The sequence below is a fragment of the Alligator mississippiensis genome, chromosome 1 (assembly GCF_030867095.1).
Source record: "Alligator mississippiensis isolate rAllMis1 chromosome 1, rAllMis1, whole genome shotgun sequence".
Lineage (NCBI taxonomy): Eukaryota > Metazoa > Chordata > Crocodylia > Alligatoridae > Alligator > Alligator mississippiensis.
This window is the reverse complement of record NC_081824.1, coordinates 466,588,569-466,614,646: the sequence shown is the minus strand read 5'-3', so window position 1 is coordinate 466,614,646 and position 26,078 is coordinate 466,588,569. Positions and strand designations below refer to the sequence as shown.

At 49.1% G+C, this 26,078-nt stretch overlaps 1 protein-coding gene across 1 annotated transcript in view; it reads left to right on the top strand.

Moving 5' to 3' along the window:
* Positions 1–3,820: 3,820 nt before the first annotated feature.
* The window catches only part of CHRDL2 (chordin like 2), a 58,686-nt gene continuing 36,428 nt past the window's right edge, over positions 3,821–26,078 (top strand). Inside the window, exons 1-2 of the mRNA XM_019487033.2 lie at positions 3,821–4,404; positions 25,194–25,306. Coding sequence (XP_019342578.2) covers positions 4,323–4,404; positions 25,194–25,306 — 195 coding nt within the window. The 5' untranslated portion in view covers positions 3,821–4,322. The remainder of the gene's footprint in view (positions 4,405–25,193; positions 25,307–26,078) is intronic.

Sequence of the window (26,078 nt, the reverse complement as noted above, 5' to 3'; positions counted from 1 at the left end):
GCATTCTTCCCATTGCAGATTTCCTAAAGAACCACATCAGCTCCTGTTCCTATGCAGATGTTTGACAAGAAAAGCAAAAAGCCTCATCAGCATAGAGTGTTTTGTGCCTGGTTCATGTAGTACTTTTTACTCAAATAACCCAGAATGCCTCCAGCGTTTCTTTAGGAAAGTTAGCTTTTGGTTGGGCTGGTTTGTGAGTTCCCAGGTCTGTTGGCATGGATCTGTCCTGTATATCAGCACCTCAGAAATACTCCAAAGAGGGTTTATTGGGGTGAAAGGAAAGCAGCACCAGACAGAAACAGATCTTAACAAATCACTACTGTCTCTGGGGATGCTCATAACCCTGTTGCCAGTCACTCAAGGGATTTCCCTCCACCGCTGCTGTGTCAGACCCTGGGCAGCCCGTCTCGGATGCTTTCTCGGCTCCGCAGGACCATTCTAGTTTTGGTCAACTTCTCCGTGCCGCCCATGTGCTCCAGAAGGAGCTTTCTCCTCTCTCTGTTTGAAAGGGAGCTCTTCCCTCTTTTCTTCCTTCTTTTCCAATCGGGTTGTGGTCCTATAAACCCCGTGCCTCTATTTTGCATGGTGGATATTGTGAGCCTCTATGCAGAGGCCCTCTCTGGAGGCACCTAAGAGCATTGCGCAGCTTCTGTTCGAGAGGTAACGTAACAGAGTCATTCTACTACATTTAGCAAAAACACTGTCTTTATGTTGGTCCCAGCCACCAGAACACCAGTGCTATTAGTCTGTGGGCTTAGGATGAAAATCACTCTTCTGAGGAAACTCAGGCAAAGAAACTAGAAAAGAAAACCTGGAACACGTCGTAATGAGGCCGATCAGAGCTCAGGGCCCTGCCAGCCCCAGACAGAAGATCAGAACAGTTTGCCCATCAGTTTGGAGGTGGTAGGTGGATGAAAAACGCTGCTGTACTGCCAAAAGCTGGAGGAATTCCTGCCAGAAGTGAGACATAGGCTGGGATCCCCGGTCCAACGTGATGCTAACGGGCATCCCCTAGAGCTGAAAACTGCTCTCCAGGAACAACTGGGCCATTTTGTGGGCTGTGGGAAGATTATTTTTGAGCCAATCTCAGGATCTCGAATCCAATATCATGATTTCAGAGCCTAACTCAGGATTTTGGAATGCTTGCTGTTGTCAATACCAAGCTGTCTTCCAGCTTGAGTTATTTTTAAGTGGCTTCTTTTTTTGCCAAAGTTGGAGTTTACTTCTTATAATGTGTAATAGATGTGTGACACATGCATGACATCAGTAAGGTTTATGACAGGTTATACCTTTGTCCGAAAGCAAGAGTCGATATTCCCTCTTTCCAATGGCTGCTGTTGTCATGGAGACCTAGAATAACTTTCCTGATTGAGGCTTTGCACATGGAAAATTCCCTTCTAAGATAAGTATTTGCATAATTATGCCAGAAAAAATCTGTTCTAAACGTTCTTTTCAAACACAGACCTTCTTTAGGAAAACAGTGCAGAGGATAAAGCATGTGGCGTTTCAAGTGGGATCCTGCAGGAATGTCTTCCTTATCTGATGCAATTCATTATCTTTTTCCATGTTCAGGAAGAAAGTATAAAGTCGTTGCTGCTGAAGTCTCCGGAGGCACAAGAACCAGTTGGGCAAAAAATCATAATGAGAATTCACTTCCACAAAGCAATCCGGATTGCTGGTAAAGCTGGGCTCATTTGAGCAGTCCTTAATACAGCTAGTTGCGAGGTCATAGCCACAATTACAGAATGACAAATTGTCTTCCAGGGACAGCCTGGGAGCTCATAGTGGAAGAGCAGCGGAGAGTGAGCTCCCAGCACGATGTGGTGTCTGGGAGGGCTCATATGATCTCAGGATATTTCAGCGAGGGGATATTGGTTAGCCTTATGGTGGTGCTATTACCTCTCTGTACATGGCATTAATTAGACCAGTGGTTATTAACCTTTTTAGACTCGAGGCACCCCTCAATAGACCCAAGCCTCCCTTGGAAAGTGCCAGCTCTTACTTCGCACTCCTTTTTTGGACTACAGAAAAATAACAGAGCAATTGTTCAATTGCAAAGAACCCAGCCCACAACGGGTCAGAATGGTTTGAATGCTGTGAATTCCTATTTGAAATCCTTGGTTTTATCTTGTGACTCATGTTCGCACACCTACCAGTGCTAACACTGTGTACCCCCCCACCCCCCACCCCAGCACCCTTGAAAAGAGTGGCTCCCTAGTTAGGAATCACTGAATTAGACCATTCATGGATTGTAGGGTCTGGTCCTGGTGCTCACACTGCAAAACAGACTCTAACCAGTTGGAAAGTGTTTGGGAAAGAGCTACTTAAATGACCTGTGGTCTTGTAAACCGGCTTCAGGGGGTGACTTACTGTGCTCAGCAGAGCTGGATGCAGTGATTTGGGAATTGGGCTGCATGCAAGCTTGCGCAATTCCCCCTCTCCTAGGCCCAGAAGCAAAGTGATGTGACTGCTAGTCCGAGCATGGCCAAATGCACTAGCGCACCTTGAAATCTTAGATCGGGCAGAGGAAGGATGAGGCAATCAATGGTCTGAAGTACGTAGGAAGTCAGAGCGGAGGATCACAACTGCCCCTTCTGGTATTTCAATCTATGATCCTCGGATTGTAAATTCTTTAGGACAAGGGCACCAGGGCAGATCCCCTGGTGAGGATGAGGGCAGGAATGAAATACTGGAGATTGGGAGGAGGGTGGTTGCTTATGACAGCTTTATACTCCCCTGCTCCTGGGGAGGGCTAGGTACTGAGCTGGTTTGCTGCATAAGTAAGAGTAGCCTTTGGGTTGCTGTAATTTGTGTCTGGCTTGTTCCTTGTCTCCTGTAGCCAATCCAGCAACTGAGACTAGTGGAGGTAGAGGGATGCCCCAGCCAAGCTCCCTTTTCCCTGGCCTTGTTCCACATACTGGAAGCAGGGATGGCGGGAGGAGGGGGTCTGCATTGTGGCTCTGTGCCAGGCAGGGATTCCAGTAGGCAGGGGGATATAGTGGTCATTTAAGATGGCTTTACACAGCAGCAGGAATGCAGAGCAGCTGGGGTGGAGACCACACTCTCACCCTCTGTCTGGCCCTGTGCACGCTGAGCACGCTGCAGACTAGCAGGATTCGCATCCAGGCATTAATGAACTGAACCTCCCCAATTCCCCTGGGAGACTGTTTTATAGGAGGGGAAACTGAGGCCTATGCAGGATAAGTAATTGAGACTCAGCCTGGATGGACACCCACAGCTTCAGGCTCCCCGTGCAGCACTACAACCACTAGACCCATCCTGCTGTTTTGGTGTATAAAACAATCAGCAGCAAAAGTCCTAACCGTGGCCTCATTCTCCTCTACCTTGCCCAGTCCAGAGCCACCAGAGCTGGAAGGCTTTCATTGCCTGCAAAGTGGACTTCTGCAGAAGACCAAGGAAAGATGGATGAGTTTTCCCATGAAGAAGCAACTGATACAACGGCAGAGTTTAATGCAACGCTGGGTTATTGCAACACCTCTCTAGAGTTTGTGCAGTGCTAGTGTGAATGCAGTTGAAAGGGCTTGATGTTAGTGTGGATGTTCAAACCGTGGCTTGGATAACCTAGGATTGGGGACCTGGGAGAGCTGGCAGAAGATCAGGATACATCCTCTGCGAGTGGGGATACATGGGATGCGAAGCTGATGCTACAGACTCATGATGGAGCCGTAGGGTGGGAAGAGACCTCAAGGCTCGAGTCCAATCCCCTGCCTAGATGCAGGTTTTGCTGTTCCTAAAGTGAATTGTCCAATCCTTTGCTAAGTTAAGGGGTACTTTTTCCTACGAAAGGGGAAAGGTACTTGGGGGGAAGGGAAAATCCACAGCCTGGGTGCGAGGAAACAATCCCAAGAATGTTATACAGCATGACGATGGGAAAAAAATATATCCCTGGGAAGCCTGCAGAAAGGGAGGGGTTAACGTGTTTCAACGCCCTGGAAAGCCTCCTCCTGTCCCTCCCCCATCTCTCCCCAAATCGCCAAGGAATTGCACAAAAGTGGGAAAATAAAAAAAAAAGTGCTGATTTTTTTTTTTTTAATATACTTTGGGTAATCGGAACAAACAAAGTTCTTTGCTCTCCCCTAAAGGAGGCGCCTTTGATGAGAGTAAAATAAACTGCAGCTGGGACCTCTGTGTGAAGCAGGAATTAGCTGGGCTGTGCGCGTCTGTCTCGCGTGCTGCCTCTGTGGTGCTTGGCTGCTGCTTTTTTGGATACCCGGTCCTTTTGACACTTTCTCAAAGGAAAGCATTTGGTGGCCTTTCCCCACCCCCCCGCCCCTTCCCTGCTCTCCCTCTTGAGTGGAAGAATGATTCCTGAAATCCAAGACGTTTGCTCTTTCCTGGGATTTTTGCTCCTTTTTATTGCCTCTGAGGTTGAAGCCAGAGCTCGTAAGTAAAGAGTGATTTAAAAAAAAAAAAAAAAAAAAAGGCTAAAAGGGTTATTATTAAGGATGAGACAGAAGGGAAGGGATGAAAGTTAGCCATGGGGGAGCAGGATTTGTGTGATGGGGACTTCTTCCTCCAGGTATGCCGTGGCTGGGAGGAGTGATCATAAGGGATGATCAGTGGCAGAAAAAAAACAAAGATGTGACAAGTGCTACATGTGGCGGATGTCGGGAATCGGTGCGGAGGTTTGTGCGTCCTCTCTCAAACTGACAGCAGCGGGGTCAGGTACGAGAGCACGGGGTCAGCGTTACACCTACGCGTGTTCCCTTCCTTGGCTTTGCAGCTAGTCGGTGTAGCTGACAGCAGAGGCTGGGTCCCCCAGTGTTGGGTTCAGCACTGTCCTATATGCGTATATCCTGGTGATGGATGCTCAGGACTCTACGAATGGGATACCTGTGCCCAGGGGGTGGTTGGAGACGGCGCCAGTACCGTACCAGTGAATCTCTTGCTCTAGGAAGCACTTGGACATCATTTCTTCAAACAGGAGTCAGTCTCCTGGAGGGGGGCAGCTGTGCTTGTGTAGCCCTCTGCTTTGGCACAGGTGGCATGGCAAAGAGAGCAATGGGATGGTGGCCGTGCTGCTGGGAATTGTGTAGTAAGGAGCTTGGAGTGCAGTGTTTGTATGGTGCTGGAGCCACTTATCTTGTCCTTACAAATAGGTCTCTCCAGGTAAAGCCCTCTAGGGTGATTGAGACTCCTGCTCAGTGGTGGTGAGGGCTGCTCCATCCCCACTGCATGCCAGTCAACAGCAGGGACGCGGCAAGGATCTTTTAAGTACAGGTTTTTACCTGGTGGGGATGTTTCCCTGAGTATAGATCTGAGAGGGCTGGCAGATCTGTGTTGCATTTCATATGCACTCTCTGCATCCCAGATGATACGGATGCACCTCTTCAGAGACAGCTGGGAATAACCAGCTTGGGAGACTCTGAGCCTTAAACTGCACGACTGAGCCTCAGCTCAGCCAGAAGCCTAAGATAGGAAAGTCAATGCACCTCTCTGTGTCTCAGTTTCCCTAGCTATGAAATGGGGATGATGAGTCCAGCATGTCAGCAAAATACATAAAGGTACTTTCCTTGGGGATGCAGTCTTTGTGCCTGCCTGTATAGCATCTTGCACACTGCCGGGACATCAGGATGGTGCCAGAAGAGGGAACAAAGTGCAGAGTGTGGTTAATAAATGTGCAGGGCTACTTTCACTCAATACCAGCGGGGAGCCTCACTTGCAATGGAGTTGTCCCCATGTACCTTTGCTATCGCTCCCATCCAAAGTGATTGCAGCATCGCTTTCACGGAGCACAGCCAGGTGCTCTCCCTGCTTGCTGGCTAGGACCCCGTGCTTCTGGTCCGCTTGCAAACATCTCGGAGATCTTCCCTGGTGGCATCGTCACCCTAGCCCTGGCTGTCGATGCTGAAGGTTATGCCCTTCTTGCAGCAGGCTCAGGGCTAAGAGAGAATGAGCAAACACAGGTAATGGGGAACCCATCTGTTGCTGGACAGAGCTAGCCCACAAAGAGAAGGGATTCCTAGAGTGATGATAGAAAATGCTACCCCGGGAGGTCTGGAAGGGATGCCAAGCCTCAGGCTTCAGGGCTCCAGACAGTCCCTAACTCTTGGAGATTAAACCAAGATTTTTGTGGAGAGCAGTTCATTTTGCCTCTGCCTGCTGGGAGGTCTCACACTTCCCTCTGCAGCCTCTGATGCTAGCCACAACCAGCGATGGCAGACCAGATGCACTGTGGCTCTGGTCCAGGCTGGCGACTCCTCTTGCCTCTGAGAGGCAGGTACGAGGAGGGGGAGATTTCCACTGATTGCTCGCCAGTTGTAGAAAAAATGGGCCAGATTTCCCCCTGGGGCAACTCTGCACAAATCAAGCATTACGGTGGGGCTCACTTCGGTGCACAGCACACATGAGGTCTGCTGTTGGGCTGGCAGAATTTCCCATTCCCACCTCTTCCCCAAGGAGAGAGTTTCTCCGAGGGATAGCTCTGATGGGAAGGATGTATATCCCAGTGACCGGTTACCCTGGTGCTCCTGAGTACGGGCCCTGGACCATTTGTGAGCAAGGGCATTGGGGATTTTGATTTCTAGCCTGCCTGCCTTTCTCCTTGCTGCTTGGTCCTGTTGTAAGAAGCCTAACTTGTGTCTTTGCCATAAACCCATCAGGAGAGCTGTTGAGCTGTATTTCTTGGCTGTGATGTGGGGAGAGTCCTTTCTTTGTCAGCTCACAGCTTGGAGATCTCCTCTGACACGTGAATCCTCCCTGCTCCAAACCCAGCAGACCCGTCCTTCCCATCTGAGGTTAAACGGGGCAGTTTGCACAGAGCGTTTCTCATGGGAGGACTTTGGGGGAGCTGGTTCTTTCACTGTTATGTAAGAACGTGCACTGCTAGCAAATGTCTTATAACGTAGCACAGAAGGCACTGAAATCCAGCAGGGCATTTGGAAACCCTTTCATCCTGGACGTGCCATTTATCCAACAGAAACAGGTGTCTGATCTACAGCAAAGGGGCTGGGCTGAGTCCTGATCTGAGGGTCACGTTGCTCTAGGCTCTCGGTCAGGCTGTGCTCTCGGTTGCATCTCTGGGCTGGCTGGCTGCACACAAGCCTTGCTGTGGAGGAAGCACGTGGCAGTTTGATAGGTTTCATAGTTTTGGGGGACTGGAAGGGACTTTACAGATCATTGGGTCCAGCCCCCAAAGCACAGTCCAAAGCACGGCGAGATCAGCGGTGCGTGGGGTCTCTGCAGTGGTACTGCTATAACAGCACTGTCCATCGCCAGAGAAGATGGGGTGCGGGATGCCGTAGGGGCATCTTTCGAGAGTCTCTAGATGAGCAGAGGAAGGCAGAGAGCCACGGTCCTGGCAGTGGGCTGCCCTCTTTAGCCAGCAGAGGTCTCTGCCATACGCACAAGAGGCAGCTGCTTCCACCGCTGCACCTGTTCCCGCAGCTGCTTTCCACCCTCAGCGGGGAGCGAGGCTCTGGCCGTGCTTCTGGCTTGATTGCTGCTGGCATGGACCGTGCTGTGACTGCAGACATGCCGCGTATCCAGGCTGCATCCCCTCTGCTGCTGGGTGCTGGGCTTCCTTGCACGGGTCCAGAGTCTGGCTGGCCCCGGGGGCAGGCACTGCCCTCTGGCCACCCACTGCCAAGGCTGGTAATTAGGCTGTGTTGCTAGCTAAGCATGCCCCGTGTTGTTCTCCAGCCTGTTTTGGGGTGCAACTGCCTGATTTCTAAGCTTCAGCAGCTGGGCAGGGTATGTTACTCAGGGGCCCTCAGCAGTATCCAAGAGAAAGACACAAGGGCCTGGAGCATGGACCATATGTTTCCCCTGCATCCTGTCCTCAGCCTTCCCTGGCTCCATCCCATCCCCTGCACAGAGCACCCCCTCTATGATTGGGGTGTAGCTCCCAAGTCCCTCTTCTGAGAGGAAGTATGGTCCAGTTGCCCAGGCATTAACTAACAATTCAGGAGACTCTTCTGTCTCTTCCACAGATGGCCTTGAGCCTGGGCAAGCCATTTATTCTCCATCCTTCTGCTCCACCTGTGCAGAACAGGGAAAACAGAATATCCTTCCTGCAGAGGGAAGCATGCAACCGCTATGCTCTGCCATCATGGGGACTATGATAAAAGCCCCCTTTAGCTGGAGAGGTTTCATACAGAGGATGAGAGGTATTCATCAGCTGAGATCTGCACCCTTTCTCTGCCACTAAATGTGGAAAGTGAGGGGCATGGGATGAGGCATTTGCTGTTAGAGCTATGCCCTGGCAGTAAAATAAGGGCACCCTTACAGCCTTTAAAAGCACTAAAGCACAACAATAAAACCAGTCAGGGTCCTCTCTTAATCATCTCTCTAATCTGCAAAGACCTGGGCAGAAGCTGGCTGGGCAGCACATGGTGATGATTTATCGCTTGCATGGTGCCCACAATGGGTTAGGTGCTAAGTGAGTCCTGAATCCAAAACCTGGCCTAGCCAGTGGGCTGGAACAGGTTTAGGTGCAAAACAATAGCTTTTGAGAGGAGGAAAAATGAGCTGGCAATAGAATATGTCAAAGATGTGTGTAAGCAGAGGAGAAATGGGGGTCCAGGGGCTAAGCACTAGCAGCGCCCACTCAGAAGACCCCATTCAAGTCCCCATGTTATCAGCAGTAGGTTATGTAGGATGTACGCTGCAATATGTCCTGACCAGGAAGGGTTGCAGGTGCTTTGCTCATGCACTTCAAAGCCCAGATTACACCAGTAGGAATCCTCTGGGCTCCTCATCCCCAGTGGCTGCTCTTACCAGAAAAAAGATTTGCAGAGGTCCCTCCGCATAAACCATCCCCAGTGGACTTCTGGGTTTGCAGTGCCCCTTTCTGGGGGTGGGGGAGATGAACACTTCATTTCCCCATGTCTTGGTTGCAACTAGGGGACCTCTGTTTTGTTCTTTGCCGTGTTGTGGGGGTGGAGCTGAGAGCTGTGCAGAAAGGGTTGCTCTGCTCTGCAGAGAATTTACATTTTTGCTTTGGTTCCAGTTTGCAGCCAGTGTCCCCAAATGTAGAAAATCTCTGCAAAGCAGAGTCTGAGAACGACTTGTGCAAACGGCAGTGATTCACTTCCAGGATTTCAGGTGAAATCCCATCCAGCACAGGCCCAGCGCAAAGCTGAGCCTTCTGGACACTGCCTTGTAAAATAATGTACGGTGGAGAGGGTGTCCATTGGGGCACCCATTTCCCTGTCCTGGACACATAAGAACAAGCGGATGCCCGATGAAAAGAAAAGTCAATTCATGTGAATCTGACAAAGTGGTGTACTTTTCTGCCGCTGATGCAGTCGTCCTGTGGAACTCACTGCCCCTCGATATTATTTGGCACTGAGAAATTAGCAAAAAAGATTGGATCATCTTAGATGTTCATAGGGTTGTTTAAACAGAGAGGATCCTGCCTCAAGGGGTGGGGGTTGGACCAGATGACGTTTCTCCCAACCCAATTTTTCTGTGATTCTATAAGTTGTAATCAACTACAGCTTGGCTAAAAATGCATAAGTGGTATGCTTCAAGACATAAGCCAGTTTGGAAGAAATTTCTCTCATTGGGTAGGATATTTTTAGAGTTTTATCCACATCTGAACCATCCAACACTGGCCTAACACAGGGCTCAGGACTAAATGTATCATAGCTTGCTGATTATAGCAATCCCAATATGATGCTGGCCATATAGTTCCCTTGGGTGCCATTGGCTCCAGAAACTGGTATGTTTGAGTGTTTCCCAAACATTTGCATAGCCAGGGGACAGTTTTTTTCTGGATTAAAATAGGTGGCACACTTCACTCTTACACTCAAAATGGTGTATCTGTCTGGGTTTTTTCTGTTTCAAAACACATAACATCTTCCATTGCCTGGCCAAAGGAGATCATACCAGTGCTGAAATGCGCCATTAAAAAAGGACACTAAATCCATCTTGCTTTAAGCAAAGGATTGGTCTCTATATGGGGGGCAGTTCTCAACCTTTCTAGCCTCAAGGTCCTGCAGCACCTTTCTGAATTCATGGAGATAAATCTATATTCAAAAAGGATATGCAGGAGGCCTTGAGGCTAAAGAAGTTGGGAATCACCAATGTAGCTGGTGCCCTTAAGGGTGGTGGAGGCAGGACCTCACCCTGGCGTGCCCAGCTCTCTCTACTGTCTGCTCCCTCCGGACCCCTGGTCTGCACCTCCAAGGTCAAGGGCAGCCCACACTGCTGAGGCTGATCCTGCAGGGTCTCACAGGTTGGCAACCACCCCATGGGCCCTCCTGCCAGCCCGGGGACAGGGGACGAGTGGGGTTGCGGTGGGATGAGAAAAGTGGAGCTGTGTCTGTGCATCCATCTTTGTGGAAGAGCCAAGGGAAGAGATTTCTGTAGCCACAATCCCCAAACAGCCTGAAGAGGCATTTAGCTTGAGGAGCAAGTGCTGACTTCCACACATGTGCGCTGATAAAGGAGCGGTTAGGATGCAATGTGCCAAGAACCCAGCGTGTTTTAACGAGTCCCTTCGCTACCCTCTCCCTCCACCATAACCGGTGTTTTAAAACTTCCCTAAATACGTGGCTGTTATATCAGCTCTGGGATTTTTTAGCTGCTGGCTTGCTTCTTCCTCTGTTGATGACAGCCCGCAAACAGTCGTGCACCCAAAACACACCCAGAATAACATTTGCTGTGAGAGCATGACTCTGATTAAAGCCAATGATGGCTAGCAACCCTGTTTAGTTAGCTATGCCAAGCTTTGATAAGCTGGGGAGAGAGCTCTGGCAGGACTCTACAATCCATGTGAGAACAAGAGTTTACACAAAAGGTTGCAGAAGGAGAGAATGAGGCTTTGTGACTATTGAAATAGGTGCGACTATACGGCCCAGCTCACTGGAGTCAGTGGAAATCTGGGCACTGATCTTAGAGAGCTTGGTCGTGGTCCCTACGCATCAGGCATCCAGGATTACACTCTCTTCCCAGGTAAGTTGAAGTCACTTCACTGATTGCAGGTGACACATGAATCTCGTGGCCTCGAAGGAATCCATTTCTTATTACTCCCACCCTCCCTGGGCTAGTTACAACACCTACAATTTTCCTTCTTGTTCCCATTGGAGGTGGCGTTCTTGCGTGAGTCCACATCGACATCTTCCTGCTAGGCTGCTGTTCAGCAGCTGCTGTGATTCTCCCCACAAGTGCCCATCGGTGTGGGCAAAATGAACCTTGCCTTCGCAGACAAAATCATAGAAAAAGGAATGGGAGGGACTTCAAGAGGTCATCTGGTCCACCCTCTGTCCCAAGGCAGGGTCAGCTACTTCAGCCATGCCTGATAGATCGGCACTTCTCAACCTGTTTAGACTCAAGGCCCCATCTCCGAAAATGCCAGCTTTTAGCTTTCACTTGTTTCTTGACTACAGGAAAAAGACTAGAGCAATTTTTCTGCTGTTGCAAAGAACTCAGAAAGCCCATTGCACGTCATTATGTCTTTGCCACGATGGAGTCTGGATTTCTCTTCTGAATCATGTGGACGTGTTTGCACACCTAGCGGTGTTCATATTGCAGCACCTTGCTTGAAAGTCACCCTGGCATCTGGGCTTCGAAACCTCTAGTGGTAGAGATCCCTCAGCCCCCCTAGGTAAGCTCTTCTAGCGCTTAATTATAAAGCGCTTCAGGGTAAAGAGGACTAGATCAATGTGACAGGTTATGATGCCCTTTTCCCTGAGATTTTCTGAGCAGGGGAGGATGGCTGCTGAATGCAGTCATGTCAATCATGTGAATGGAGCAGTTGATCTCCAGGTAGGATGTCGCCAAGGAGGACTTCCCCACCTGATGCATCTAATCCCTTTGCAAGAATAGGCAATAACTGAAGAGCTGTACAGAAGGTGCGTTTCATGGGGCTCCCAAATTATCAGGGATAATCCTCCAGCGTCATGTCATTGTGATCCCTCAGGGAGCGAGGCATCAGGTTGATTTTCTGTGATTAAGGGTGGAAATTCCCCACAAGACGGAGATAGAAGAGACGGCGAGTGCAGATCTCAGCAGCCCAGCCAATTCTTGTCGGTAAGGGCTGGGGAAACAAGTCTGGGGCTGGGGGTGTCTTGTGCACACGTGTACATGCGTGCGTGATCCCGGGTGTGTGATTTGGACGCTCAATGTGTTTAATCCTTGATCCTTTAATACGGCCAGACAGAAGTAAAATAAAAACACAGCCGACACCGAGTGAGGTGACTCTTTTTATAGCCACCACGTTAGGTTTCAATAACAGCTACACACGCTTTTTTGTTAATTATCTGGCATATGGGCTTGGGACTCCGGCCAGCTGGGCTCTCCCTACGCCTGGCTGTGACTAAGGACTTTCAGTCCAAGCGTGCCACTGTCAACTCAGCACTCGTGGCAGTGACTGACAGGCATGCGAGCTGACCAAGAAATGCACGTTCTTAGACAGTCTTTCATTCAGCTGGCCCACACCACAGCTCGCTGGATTCAGCCAAGCGGAGCAGCCCTGGCAGCAGATGTGCCCCACGGTACCTACGCTGCATAGACGTGAGTGGAGATAGGTCAGTGTAGCCTGGGGAAAGATCTGGCCCATTGTATGGAGCTGCGTCCTGACAGGACCAAACGTTTGGGATCTGACTTGTGGACCATTGTGTGCCCTCGTGGGGAAGCAAACTTTGCAGAGAGTCCTGAGTCCTGTGTGAGCTTGTAAGCCAGGGGTGTTCAACATCTGGTTTGCTGGCCAGATCTGGCCCAGGGTGCTGTGTCATCTGGCCCACGGGGCTCCCCAAAGAGCTGGGGATTTGGTGGTGGGAGAACAGCGGCACCACTCCCCTGCAGCCCAATCTCCAGACCCAGGGGGAGCCCTGAGGGCTGGATCCCAGTGTGTGGGGACCCAGTCCTGGTGCCTGGGCAGTGGGGTGGGACAGTGCCAGGCTCCGAGGGCCCAGTTGTGGTGTAGAGGGAAGGGTGGGTCAGTGCCAGGGCCCAAGCTAGCCCACAGTCTTGCCCCATGGCATTCATCTGGCCCACGGGGCCAACAGGCAGAACACTGCTGCTCTAGGCTGTCAGTGCCTTAGATGACTCTAATCCAGATTTATTTTGCACCGTAAGCTTTATTCAGAGGCAAGAGTGACTCACGCCTAGATTTACCATCATAAACCTCAAGTAAGGATCTAGAGCAGGGATCAGCAACCTTTTAGGAGCAGGGGGCCAAATTAGCTCAGCTCCCTCTGAAAGTGCTCACCACCCCGTTAGCCCGCTCTGTGCTCCCAACCCAGCTGCCGCTCCTACCCTGGCGCTGACGGCCCGGCTTCATGGGCCAGATGGTATCACTTGACGGGCCATATCCGTAGGTTGCTGGCCCCTGATCTGGGGGAAGGAACGAGGAGGTGTGTTTGCTTTGTTCATCCAGATCAGATCAGCAATAGATCCTCTTTCTTTCGGGAGAAACTATGGGTAGGGCTAGAGCTTCAGCTGGTCTAACTAGTACACCTCCAATGAAGCCATTTTGCATCCATTGAGGACCTGGTGCATGTACATCCCATGGCAACCCGTATCATGCAGGGTAGGTTTGATCCAGGGTCAGCACTTTGCAGAGCTGAGAAAAGAAAGCCAGATTCAGCCTCTTTCAGCATGTCTCCAGGGCTCCCAAACAACATAAGGCAAATTAGCGCTCTTTTCCAGGCCTACATTCAAAGGGAGAACAACCTTTGCTAAAATGCAGCAATTTTCCCCAACATCCCTTGTGGGGTGGGGGGCAAGCAGGGAGCGGGGTTGACAAGCTGGGCCAAGACAGCGAGTGTTAACTAGGTCCTTTGATTCGAACATGCACGTTGTGGCTTCTTCTTTGATGCCTGTGCTGGCTTCTGCTTGCTGGAGCTGTCCGTCACAGGAGTGGAAAGCAGCAGGAGGCACTTCCTCCGGTGTGAAATGGGTGTTTCTGTGAGCTGGCGGCATTGCCTGTTGCTGCATTCACTAATCAAGGCTGAAGGAGTAGGTGTATTTTCCTGACAACTTTTCCCGGGGGAGACCGGTGTTTGCTCTGCAGTTCTTGAATGCCTTCCCTTTGATGGTCACAAATGCTTTGCCAACAGCACAGTATGTGTATATAGCTATATGTATGTGTGTATATGTATATGTATGTATGTATGTATGTGTGTGTATATGTATGTACGTAGACGTACTTGGGGAGGCTGTGATTCCCTTGAGGTCATGCAGAAAACCTGGCTTTACAACCCATTCACTTTTCAGTCCTAGGCTTCTGTTTTTCCTATGTGACCAATCTTTTCTCTCTGTGCAAACAGAAACAATGTCTTCTGTTAAACAGTACAGCCCGATTCTGTATTGGGATTTGTTCTGTCAGAGGGAAATCTGTCCGAGAAACATGGGTCCAAAATCAGAGTCCCTATACTGACTTCCCTCCTCCCGCAGCCAGCTCTCCTTCCTTAGAGGGCACAAGGACAAGTACAGGTGGGACTGAGAGGTGAAACGGCATGTGGGATGTTTGAAAAATGGGAATGTGCTGGCCTGCTTAGTTCAAGGAGGCTTGGGTGGCATTTCTCCAGGTCTGAGAAAGGTTTCATTGAATGAAACTGGGTGGTATGCACATTTGTGCATCTATATACATAGGGCTGGAAAGGACCTTAGAAGATCTTAAGTCAAGGCATGAGCATGTCTATCTCAACCCCGGACAGGCTTTGCTTTAGTGTGTTAAAAACCTTCAGTGAAGTAGACTCCACCATCTCTACCCAGCCGGCTCTAGTACTTCACAACCCTTACAGATAGGAAGCTTTCTTGATACTTAACTTAAATCTTCTTTGTTGCACACGTTATTCCAACTACTTCTTGTCCTTTCTCCGCCAGACTTAGAGAACAGCGGGTCACCATCCTCTTCATCATAATCCTTTAGATATCAGAAGTTTGCTAAAGTGGCCCCTGTACTCTTAGTTTCCATTGGTGAAAATTAATAGAAGCAAGCTTCTTCCCAATTACCTGCACAAGAGGAGATCAATGAATATTCATTCCCGATGCTGTTTTTGCAGCAGATGGAGCTCCAGTTCAAGAGTTTTCTCTAGACTCAGAGAAGCCATCGCTGCATGATTCAAATCAAGGTAACCTCCGTTCATCAGGGGATAGCCATCTCTGGGAGCCCTTGCCTGCTGCCATTGATATCAGTGACAAAACGTGGACTGAGCTACTTCAGCAGTGGACGCTGGAGGGTCAGTCTCATGAAGGCACTCAAGCAGGTTACAAACCTGGGCGAAGAAGCAACTGGTATGAGCAAAACTTTACCTCCTTTGCTACATTTCCACTACCTACAACAAAGAAGCCAGAGATGGGACTCTGTGAGGTAACCTGACCATTAAGTAGACAAACCAGATCTTCTTGAAGGCCCTTAGCTCCTTGTGCATAGAGTATTTCACTCCCTGCAGTATATACAACCATTATCTGGATTGTCTTCTACTTCTTCACACTGCTGGGGATGGCTGGTACCCAGCTACCTTGCAGGGTATGCATGTAATTTATTTTGCAAGAATACGGGAGAATGCCCATGAATACAGGGACACATCCTCTACAGATCACCCCAGCAATAATCAAGGATATTGGACCGGAAGGGTCACTGAATCCAGGCCCTCATGTCAGATAATCCTGAAGCACCAAAGCATCCATGTCCCATATAGCTCAATCCTTCATTAAATACATAGCTTGCATCCCTTGACTAGGGAAAGAAGTTACTCGTAAACCAGTTCAAGTGATCAGCAGCTGATTTAAACCTGGAAATGGATAGAAGTTCAAAAACCAGTTTCGAAATGGCCAAAACTGATTTATGATAAACCTGGCTGAATGTAGTATCAGACTTAACTGATTTAGGTTAAACTGGTTTATGTAACTTCTGTCCCAGACCCCTGAGTCTGCAATCCAGCAGTGAAGAAGCCATAACCAGTCTGGACAACGTGAGCAGAAGGCCAACACAGGTCCCTCTCCGCGAAGATCTCCTGCAGAAGCCAATGAGGGCAGCTGTAGAGAGGGGACCTGATGAAAATGAGTTTGGAAATGTCTAGGTGCTCAGGGCCTCATTTTCCTCATGCCTTGGCTGAATGACTTGGCTGAATGATAGACAGCAGGGGCAGGTGAGGTAGATGAAAGCAGAATAAGGGTTACTGCTCTCACGGCCTGCAAGGGTGAAGAAGTTTGATTCTCCTCCACCGAATGGTTTGAGAAGGGGGTAGGATATATGCTTGTTATCATGCCCTCAGTGCATGGCCATATTGAACTACCCACCTCTCCCTTTTCTCCGTGATGAGCACAGGAGGGAGATGCTGCTCTGCCAAGGGGTGTTTGCTCTGGCTACCTCTGTGCCCTCAGCTCCTGACCTTGAACTGCCACCCCAAACCCAGGGGTCATCAGATAGAGAGAAACCCTGGTGGTGCTCCTTCTGGTGGAGTCCTATGGGGTTAAGGCTGCCTTATTTTAGAGGGACAAATGCGACCTTCTGCAAGGGAACGCAACTCTGGAATAGTAAACGAGGCGGTGGTTGTAAATGTAATGTCCCCCTTCGTATTTGAAAGTCTTCTCTGGTGTGAAAATCTTCCTTAAAAAAAATAAAACAACACAACTTTTGTGAGCGTGTGATGCTGAAGATGGCTGTAAATAAGGAGACTGAAACACAAATGGCAATTTATGGCCACAAATAGCTTTTCAGTCCGAGCAAATTGGGAAGCTATCCAGCTCTTGGCCTATGAAAATGAAATGATTATACTGGCATGGGAAAAAATGATCTGACATCTCAAGCGTTTTGAGCCTCCTCCTTCAATACATCCCTGGATCACCTCGAACTGAACGCCTGCGCACTTGGTGCCAAGCGTGCAGCATAGCACTTCTGAGATGCAGACAAGTGTCTACTGGTGCCCAGGACTGCCAGGCCTTCTTAATTTTAACTGCTGGCCCCTTGCAGACGTTAATCAAGCTTGCTCTCTAGGTCTGGATTCCAACCAGGGTTCCCCTTCTGAAAAGCGAGTGATTAAACATTTGAACCGTGTAGCCAACTGGCATGGAGCGCCTGCTCACTTAGCAAAACTATGTCATATTAGGGTAACTATATTTCTTCACCTTCAGCATAATTCATTAAGATGCTGCAAGCATGGAAAAATGAAGTCATTATTCATCACTTCGAAAATTATTTTTTACTAGTTCTTGCAGTTTCCAACCTGGTGTAGATAAACACGGTGCCTTGCAAAGCCGGTCATTTGCTCTATGGTCACGTCATTCCTATCGGCCAGGGTGGAGAAAGATGAGTTTGTTGATTCTTCGGTGCTTTGGTGCGAGTTAGGTGGGTGTCTTTGGAAATGGATTGGCCGCACACTTGGAGAGACTGGAGACCTTCACGGCCCTACTTAGCATGCAATGCAAACTCCTGCAGCAACACTAAACACCATCCTGTTTGCACTGGAATTTTCTTCTGGAATGGACAATGGGGGCATTGTATCACACTGTGTTTTGTACAGTTACTCAAGGGATTAATAAAAGGTGGTCTGAGCAAAGAGGTGGGTTTAATCCTCAGGATGTACTAAAGTTCTGTATGGCATGGATGGAGACACGTTCGGGTAGAAACAGAGACAGAGGGTGGGTTTTGGTAATAGAGAGTGTGTCTACACGTGCTTTTACATGCTCCTAAACTTAATGCATATTACCTAATGTGCAGTAAGGCAATTCAGGTGTGCATCTACACATGCACACGCTAAGGCACATTAATGCAGTGTGTAGACCGACTTGGGACTAAAGTTAGTCCCAAGTCATTCAATACACACAGCATTAATACACCTTAGTGTGTCTACATGTGCATTAAGGTGTTTTAGCTATCCGTGCCTAATTTGATACTTGCTTTTGCAGGTATCAAATTTAGGTGTGAATAGCCTAAAGTTGCCATTTTTAAGGTGCATTAAGGGTGTGCATATGTAGACTCATGCCCTTAGTGCACTTTAAAAATGGCTAATGCGCCTTAAATTGGCATGTCTAATTCATGACACACCTGGGGTGAGGCATTTAAAATAGAGCTACCAACACAGAATAAACCTCATGCCCCAGTGAGTTGCTACTCTAGTTTATCCCTGGACTGTGTAATTTAAATGCTTTCATGTGGTCATATCAGGTGCTTCTAGGTCACATCTCCATATTTGAAGGATTCAAAGGCAACGAGATCTTGGTATCTGCCTGTATATTTAAGGCATGGTGCTGTGGATGGAAGCCATGTGTTTCTACCCATCATTTTAGTAAGGGATGCCAAAGGCTTCAGTTAGAAGATCAAAATCCTCCTCCCAATCTCTCTATGAACTGCATTTGACTCCTACTTTGCAGTGGTTGTAACAGTACCTTCAGAGTTTCATAATGATGTCCCTTGTTAAAGATAGCCTGAGGGTCAGTTAACCCAAGAAGAGGCTACAACCTAAAGAGACCAGGCAAAGCATGTGTCTACACAGGGGGAACAGTGCAACTATGGCACATGATAATCAGTGCTAGCTTAAACCAGCTTGTATGTGTAGTAGTTGCACTGAAGGCATATTAGACACCATGGTATGGACACAGGGTTCCTCGAAACTTTTTGCTAGCATGTGTCAAACCCAGTGGCACTGTGTCTTCACTGCTACTGCTACCCAAGCTAGCAAGGGTATGAAACAACACAGGAGTAAAACTGAGCTGCTCTGCTCTCCTAACCATCATCCTACCCACCACATCACCCTGCCTACTGGGGGTCGAAGTACCGTTCTTCTTTGCCTGAGCTCTCCAGTCCTAAGGAAGGTGGGGTAAAGACCTGAGTGAAGATGAGATGCCTTGAGCTTATCTTTGCCTCTGGTGATGGAGAGACGTGGTTGTGAGTGCTGGTGAGTCCCTCTCTGGAGAGGGTCCTTATACCACATTTGCTCCCTGGGTTGCAGAGTGGAGGTTTGTTCCTCAGAGAAGCACTTGTTGCGTCACACCAACATGAGCATCTGGTGCTTGTGGAAGAAAAGGGCGTGGAGGAACGCACGCTTGGGCATCTGAGCTGAAAAAGAAGCCTGAGAATTCCCTTGCGCTTGCAGGAAGGGAGGTTTGGGGACCTGCTCATTCCACAAGCGCAGCGTAATCCATGGCACGTTAATGCCAAATCTCTCGCTGACTTCCATGGACTCAGATTTCACCCCAAGCACTGAAGGGGCAGATTTTCCAAGGACACTTGGGCACCCAGGCAGGGGGAGCTGGGTTCCATGTCTCTGAAAATAAAGATCTCCCTCCCCCCTGCAGCCCTGGAAGTCCCCCCCAGCAGCGGGAGGTGGAATTTAAGGCCCTGTAAATTCATAAGGTAGCATAAATACCTCAGCTGCCTTATGGCAACATAATCACCTGAGCCACTCAAATCCTCTCGATGACATAACCTTTTAAATCCCCTTAAATATTTAGTGTGGCTTTAAGCACTTAAACCACTAATGACATACACTGACAAGCAAAGACTTATTCACGAAAGAGCACAAACCACTCTCAGTCTCGGGGCTGACTGGTGCCGGGTGATACATGCTGATGTGAGCAAACAGGGCCATGTGCTTGTCTCCATTACAGAGGTGCTAGTTGCACCTTGGACAGCGGCGGTGGCCAGGGCAGGGGTGGTGTCGGCTTGGGCTGGTGATGGCAACGAGGCTGGGGCCATGCTCACCCAGCCCTAGTCAGGGCCACTGCTCAGTTACCCCGCTATAGAGCTGGAGCCACCCCATTAGCATTGGCGGGGTGTGCTCCAGTTTTGCATGGGCGTAGCGAGACCAGAGTGATTGCATGCGATACGTTTTACTATCAGGAGGAAGAGCAATTGGATCACGTTTTCTTTTGGGCATGTGCACCAGCTGGTTTTTCAGTTGTTCATAAGCTGGGTGGAGTGGCGGGCACTTTGGAGGATAGGACTGGGATGCAGAAGGCCTCAATATGCTGGGAAAATGGTCCAAGGTCCATTGAATGAAATTCAATAAGGACAAGTGTAAAGTCCTGCACTTGGGATGGCACAATAATGCCAAATAAACCCATGCTAGGTTGTATTAAAGGAAATGCTGCTTGCAAGTCATGAAAAGTGACTGCTACTCAGTTCAGCCCTCATGAGGCCTCACTTGTTGCCCTGTGTCTAGTATTAGGCACGGCACTTCAGGATGGGGACAAATTGGAAAGAGTCTAGCAGACAGCAACAAAAATGGTTGGAGGTCTTGGAAACATAAGTTACAAGGAAAAGCTGAAAGTCCTGGGGTCGTATAGCCTGGAGAAGAGAAAACTGAGGGGGGGGATAACAGCCTTCAGATACTTTTAGGGCAGTTTTAGAGAGAATGGTGATAGAGTATTCTTGGTGGTGACAGAAGACCTGACAAGAAACAGGGTCTTAAATTGCAAGAAGGGAAAGTTAGGGTGGATCTTAGAAAAAATTTCTCATTATGAGGGTGGGTAAGCATTGGAACAGACCACCTAGAGCAGTTGTGGTTAATAACCCTCTTCGGTGGTTATTAAGACCAAGTTAGACTTGGCTGAGATGGTTTAGATAGGGATTGGAGTAGATGGCCTCCTGAGGTCCCTTGTAGCCCTGCTTGTCTATGATCCTACGATAATTATCCAACCTGTATTAACCTCCTTGGTCAATTTTCCCATTCAAGTCAAGCAGAGGTTTGGTGTAGAGATCTAGGGAAGCAGAGCTGGGTTCATAGCTTTCAGGTTTCTGCAACATAGAATAGCTTTCTCCCTGTGGAAAATTTCAATTGATCACAAATACAATTGTTATGCTTGCTTATTTCCAGGCACGAGCATCGAGTTTCCATTAGTTCTTGGCTGACCATTTTCAACTGAAAAAGGTTTGCTTGGAAGAACAAGTTTCAGTCAGAAATGTTGGGCCAGCTCTTCTGCAGTCATTAACATTTTGGGGCAGGGGAAAGCGTTGGTTTCACACCTTGGTATGATAATGGGACATTCCTATTTTCTGTACTGAGAACTCAGATTAAACAGATTCAAGTCCATGCTGCAGCAGAGCAACAGAGCCACGACCCTGCCATGCGAAGGAAGCTAAGGATTCTCCCCAGGTGTGAGGATCCTCGGCAGGGATCATGTTGTCACTATCTAATAGATGAGATGGAATTGCTTTCCTCATTTTTGCAAACATGGAACTGAGGCTAACGACTTGTCTACGTCGGTATTTAGGGTTGACCCTGAGGACTCAGTCTGAACTACCCCTCCCATGTATCTCTTAACCTTGCATCGTCTACTTATTGTGCTGTTTTCGAGCCCTTCTAGGAATCAGTCTGCAAGCAACTTGGCTCTGCTTCTGTGCCTGTCTCCAATTATAGGCAGTAGAGATAGGGGGTAGGGTACAGAAGATCTCGATGCCAAGGACAGGGAATTGTGGGATTGCTGCTGGCTGACTTCCTGTGTGCTAGGCCCAAAGTACCCAGGTCAATGCCAAACAGATTGCAGTGTGGTGTGGGGACAAGAAGGGAAGAGCAAACCTCAGCCTTGAAGCTGACGGTAGCACCTGGGGTTGCTCTGGTGGTCAAGCTGAAGGGTTTTCATTATAGATGGTCAGCAGATATGGGCTTGATGGTGGCTTGAGGTCAATCAACCCTACACAGCAGCATAGACAGAGTGTGCATGACTGAACCAAGGTCCTTCAGGAAGCATTCAAAAAAGCTGGAGATTGCACCTGGGGCCTCCTGAGTCCCAGGCAGGTGCTCTAACCCTACGGTCATCCTTGACACTTGTGCGCTGTCTGCTATTATGTCAGCGCCGTCTCCTTGGGAATGCATTAATCAGCCTGAGGCCTGCTGCAGAAGTTGTTGGCACCAAGATGCTCTATCAACCAAAGGGAGCAACTCTTGATTCACAGTGACGGCAGGCCTTAAACAGGTCTGTTTGTTTTTCCCTCCTGGCCCATGACCTTTTGCATTCACCCACTGCTTCCAGATCTGCTGTTACAACTCAGCTTCCTCCTGCAGGCCTTGATCCTGCAAGGTGCCAGGTGTCTTCTGCATGGGGTTGAACCATCCTCCACTTTACCTGAGGTTGGTGGGGGCATAGGCCACTAAGCATGTGGCAGGATCAGACCAAGGTGGACCAAGAGGTCACTTCCCTGGCACTGCCTCTTGCTCCCCTCCCATCCTGTTTCTTGCTTTCCTTCCTGTTGTCAGTCTTCATCTTTCACCACACTCAACATGGCCCATAGAGAGGGTCTTCCCCACAAACTTGCTTGCACTTATGCTGCAAACCCTCATCAGTCTTGCTAAAGTCTTTTGTGTGTGGATCTCAGGCCTTCTACCAGCTGTACTGAGCTGGCAGAGCAGCTAAAGCATCCTGCTAGGCTTTCAGAGATGGGAATTCAAGCCCTGACAATGCTGGATTGGTGTCAAAGGCTGCCCCCAGGTGACCCAGTGGTTAATGGTATTTGATCACTTGAGTTGAGGTATCAAATGCAGCTGGATTTGATGCTAATGAGCTCTCTCTCTCTCTGGTGTGCTGTTTTGGTGTCCCTTACCCAGACTAGCTTGATAGGCCAACTAAGCTTAGAAGAGGTCTTTGTCCTTTCTTGTCTCTAACAAGGCAGCTGCCAAGGGCACAAGACATCCCATTCAAGGTGGTGGAATATCCAAATGAAACCCTTGCTGATCCTTTCCCAGATGCCAGTCAGGGCTGGGCTCAGGCCTGAGGTGCATCTACCAGCTTCAGCCCCTGCCAGGTGGATGGAAAGTCTGATGGGGAGGAGGTCTGTGGTTGCGGCCTGCTTTCTACTGCATTGGGAAGCATGCTCGGAGGCAGGATTGCTCCACAGCAAGTTGTGCTGGCAGGGTAAGGGCTCATAGCCTGCCCTGCACTTGGGCATGGCCTCTGGGAAGCCTGTAGACCTGATGACATGGCCTTGTGTGCTGGATCCAGCTGGCCCCACTTGCCGACTTTGCACATCCCAGTTCCAGGAGCACCCAGACTCTTTTTACCACCCCGGCAGCACAGACATCCTCAATGCTGGGCCACGTTCCTCGGTGGTGCCTAGAACTCAGTGGGGCGACACCAGTATGAGCTGGGTCTACTCCAGCGTGATAGAGCAGGGATGAATCTGGCCTGCTGTGTTTAAATCTCCAGCGATTCCCCAGCTTGTTATAATGCAGTGGGGAAGAGCAGTTTCCTGCTTATAGAGTTGGGCTTCCCCAAGTGGACACCCACCAGGCACGGAGTAGAGGCCAGACGGCTCTGTTGGAAGATGCTTGAGGGATGGAACGGGTCTATTGTGCCTAGGAAGAGTCAGTCTGTTTCCTCTGAAGGCACGTCTCTGCTGGGGGCACCCTAGTCTGTGAAGTGACAACGGTGATACAAATCATCTTGTCTGCAATCTGTGCACTGAGAAGGTTTAACACTGATGGAGGCAGAGGGGATGAGAGAGCTATCTTGTGTATGCAGCAAGGTGCTCCAGGCCAGGACTCTTCTGTTCCACGTGCTGAGTGACACAGCTTCTCTAAGTACCTGTTTGAAGACATTTTTGCCAAGACACTAGCTCATATTAGGCAATCAGGACTCCTAGTAGAGATGGTATCTTTTATTAGACCAACAAGATTTTTGCAAAAAAAAAATATATATATTTTTTTTTTGCAAAAATCTTGTTGGTCTAATAAAAGATATCATCTCTACTAGGAGTCCTGGTTGCCTTTTTCTTTAGACCAATACAGCTACAACCTGGATACCTAGTTCATATTAGTGCATCGGGCAGGTGAAACATTCATTTTGAAAAGGTGCTTTTGGGGATTTTTTGAGTCAATTTTTTTATACCAATTTTTGTGGAAAACGCTTCATACTTTCTGGGTGTTTGCCCTCCCCTGTATGTTTGCAAACCAATAAAAACAATTTGCTGGAGGGTAGGGCTAGGATTCAGAGTGACCTGGACAAATTGGAGGATTGGGCCAAAAGGAATTTCATGAGGTTCAATAAGGACAAGTGCAAAATCCTGCACTTTGGCAATCCCATGCAACGGTGCAGGCTGGAGGTGACTGGCTGGGCAGCAGTTCTGCGGACAAGGACCTGGGGGTGACAGGGGACAAGAAGCTGAATAGGAGCCAGCAGTGACCCCTCGTTGCCAAGAAGGCTAACGGCATCCTGGGCTGCAATGGGAGGAGCATTGCCAGCAGATTAAAGGAAGTGATTATTCCTTCTATGCAGCACTGGGGAGGCCACATCTGGAGTCCTGTGTCCAGACATGGACACATTGGAGAGAGTCCATCAGAGGGCAATGAAATTGGTTGGGGGGCTGTGGGACATGACTGGTGAGGGAAGGCTGAGGGAACTGGGCTGATTGAGCCTGCAGAAGAGAAGACCGAGGGGGATTGAATAGCAGCCTTCAACTGCGTGAAGTGGGGTTTGAAAGAGGATGGGGCTGGACTGTTCTCAGTGGGGGCAGATCACAGAACAAGGAGCAATGGGCTGAAGTTGCAACAAAGGAAGTTGAGGTTGGATGTTAGGAAAAAAATTCTCACTAGGAGGGTAGTTGAGCACTGAAACACATTACCCAAAGAGGTGGTGGCATCTCCATCCTTGGAGGTCTTTAAGGCCCAGCTGGACAAAGCCTTGGCTGGGATGATGGGGCTGGTCCTGCCTTGAGTAGGGGGTTGGACTAGATATGACCTCCTGAGGTCCAACCCTCATTTCCCACGATCCTTTGATTCTGTGTGTGAAGTCTTAAAGATGTGATTCTCCATTGCATCCACTTTCCAAATGTACCACACCAAAGCAGACCAGGAGCCTATGTAGTCGGCTCTAGGAGAATTACTGTAGTGTGGTCTTCACAAAGCAAAGCATAGAATGGATGTGCCAGAATTACCTTTGGGCAATCCAGGAACAGAAACAATGCTAGGTGATTTTTATGACCAATCATCATTTTTATGACCAAGGGTGAAGTAGTGCAATACTCTCTTGGAATGACAAGCCGACAGGGTAAAACACAATTTGTGAAAAATGTTGTGGAATAACCTTGGATAATGAATAAAGCCCAAAGAGTCATCACCTGCCAGCAGGAAAGATGAAATCCATTGAGTTTAAGGATCTTCGAAGAAGCCAGTGGGAGTTAGGATCTGAGCATGACTCTCCTGGGTGCTCTTGAAAGTCCCACTATCAAGTCCCACTGTTCATTAGGAAGTATGCACTCAGCTCTGCTGATCTCCTGGGGAGGAAAGGATGCTTCTCTAAGGGAAGCCTCTTCTCTGACATGGTGTCCACTTCTTGACTTACAGGTCCAGGTATGTTCTGTGACTTTAGCGGCAAGAAGTACAGTCCAGGAGAGAGCTGGCATCCTTACCTGGAGCCTCAAGGGCTGATGTACTGCATCCGATGCACCTGCTCGGAGGTGAGTTTGGCACAAGAATGGGCATCTAGGACACTGCATGCTAGCTTTGCCACTGCTGCCTGTGATCGGCTGCCTCTGATCGGTCCAGATCCAGCAGCAAACCCCTTTCAGGGAGGTGGGTCCTGTGATTGTGATAACGGTCCTCAAGTTTTGGAGTAGCTTAATCTGTTCAGAAAACTTCCACAGCTGAACTCTCTTAGACCACTTCAGCTCTCGCCTGCCTTGTCTCCTGCCTCACTGGTGACTTGTGGGTGGAGATGTGGCTGCTGATGAAGGGCAACCCTGACCCTTGAATGGCAGTGGTGTTGGGAGACAAGATGCTGCACCAGGAGTGGAGGCAGGGATGGGATGGGAGCAGAGGGGCAATATCTGGGTCTTAGTCCATCTTGCAGAAGAGACTTGCATCTCCGTGCTGTACTAGCTGGAGCTTCTGCATTCCCCCCATGTAGACCCTGTGAGCTACATCTACACAGCCCAGAGTGGCAAAGACACGGAGCAAAGAGCCCCGTTCCTCTCAGAATGAAGGAAAGACATGTCTTGATGAGGATGTTTGCACCCTTCCTAACAGGGGCCTCCAAGGAGATGGAGGAAATGCTGTTAGGCACTGTACAAACACACGACAACAATAGAGAATGCCTGCCCCCAAAACACAGACTAAATGGGCAACACCAATAAAGGGGGAGGGAAAACCAAGCTAAAGCCACATCATAGCAGAGACACAAGAGAAGCTAGATTGGAAAATCTGTTTACAATGCACAATGCAGTGAAGTGT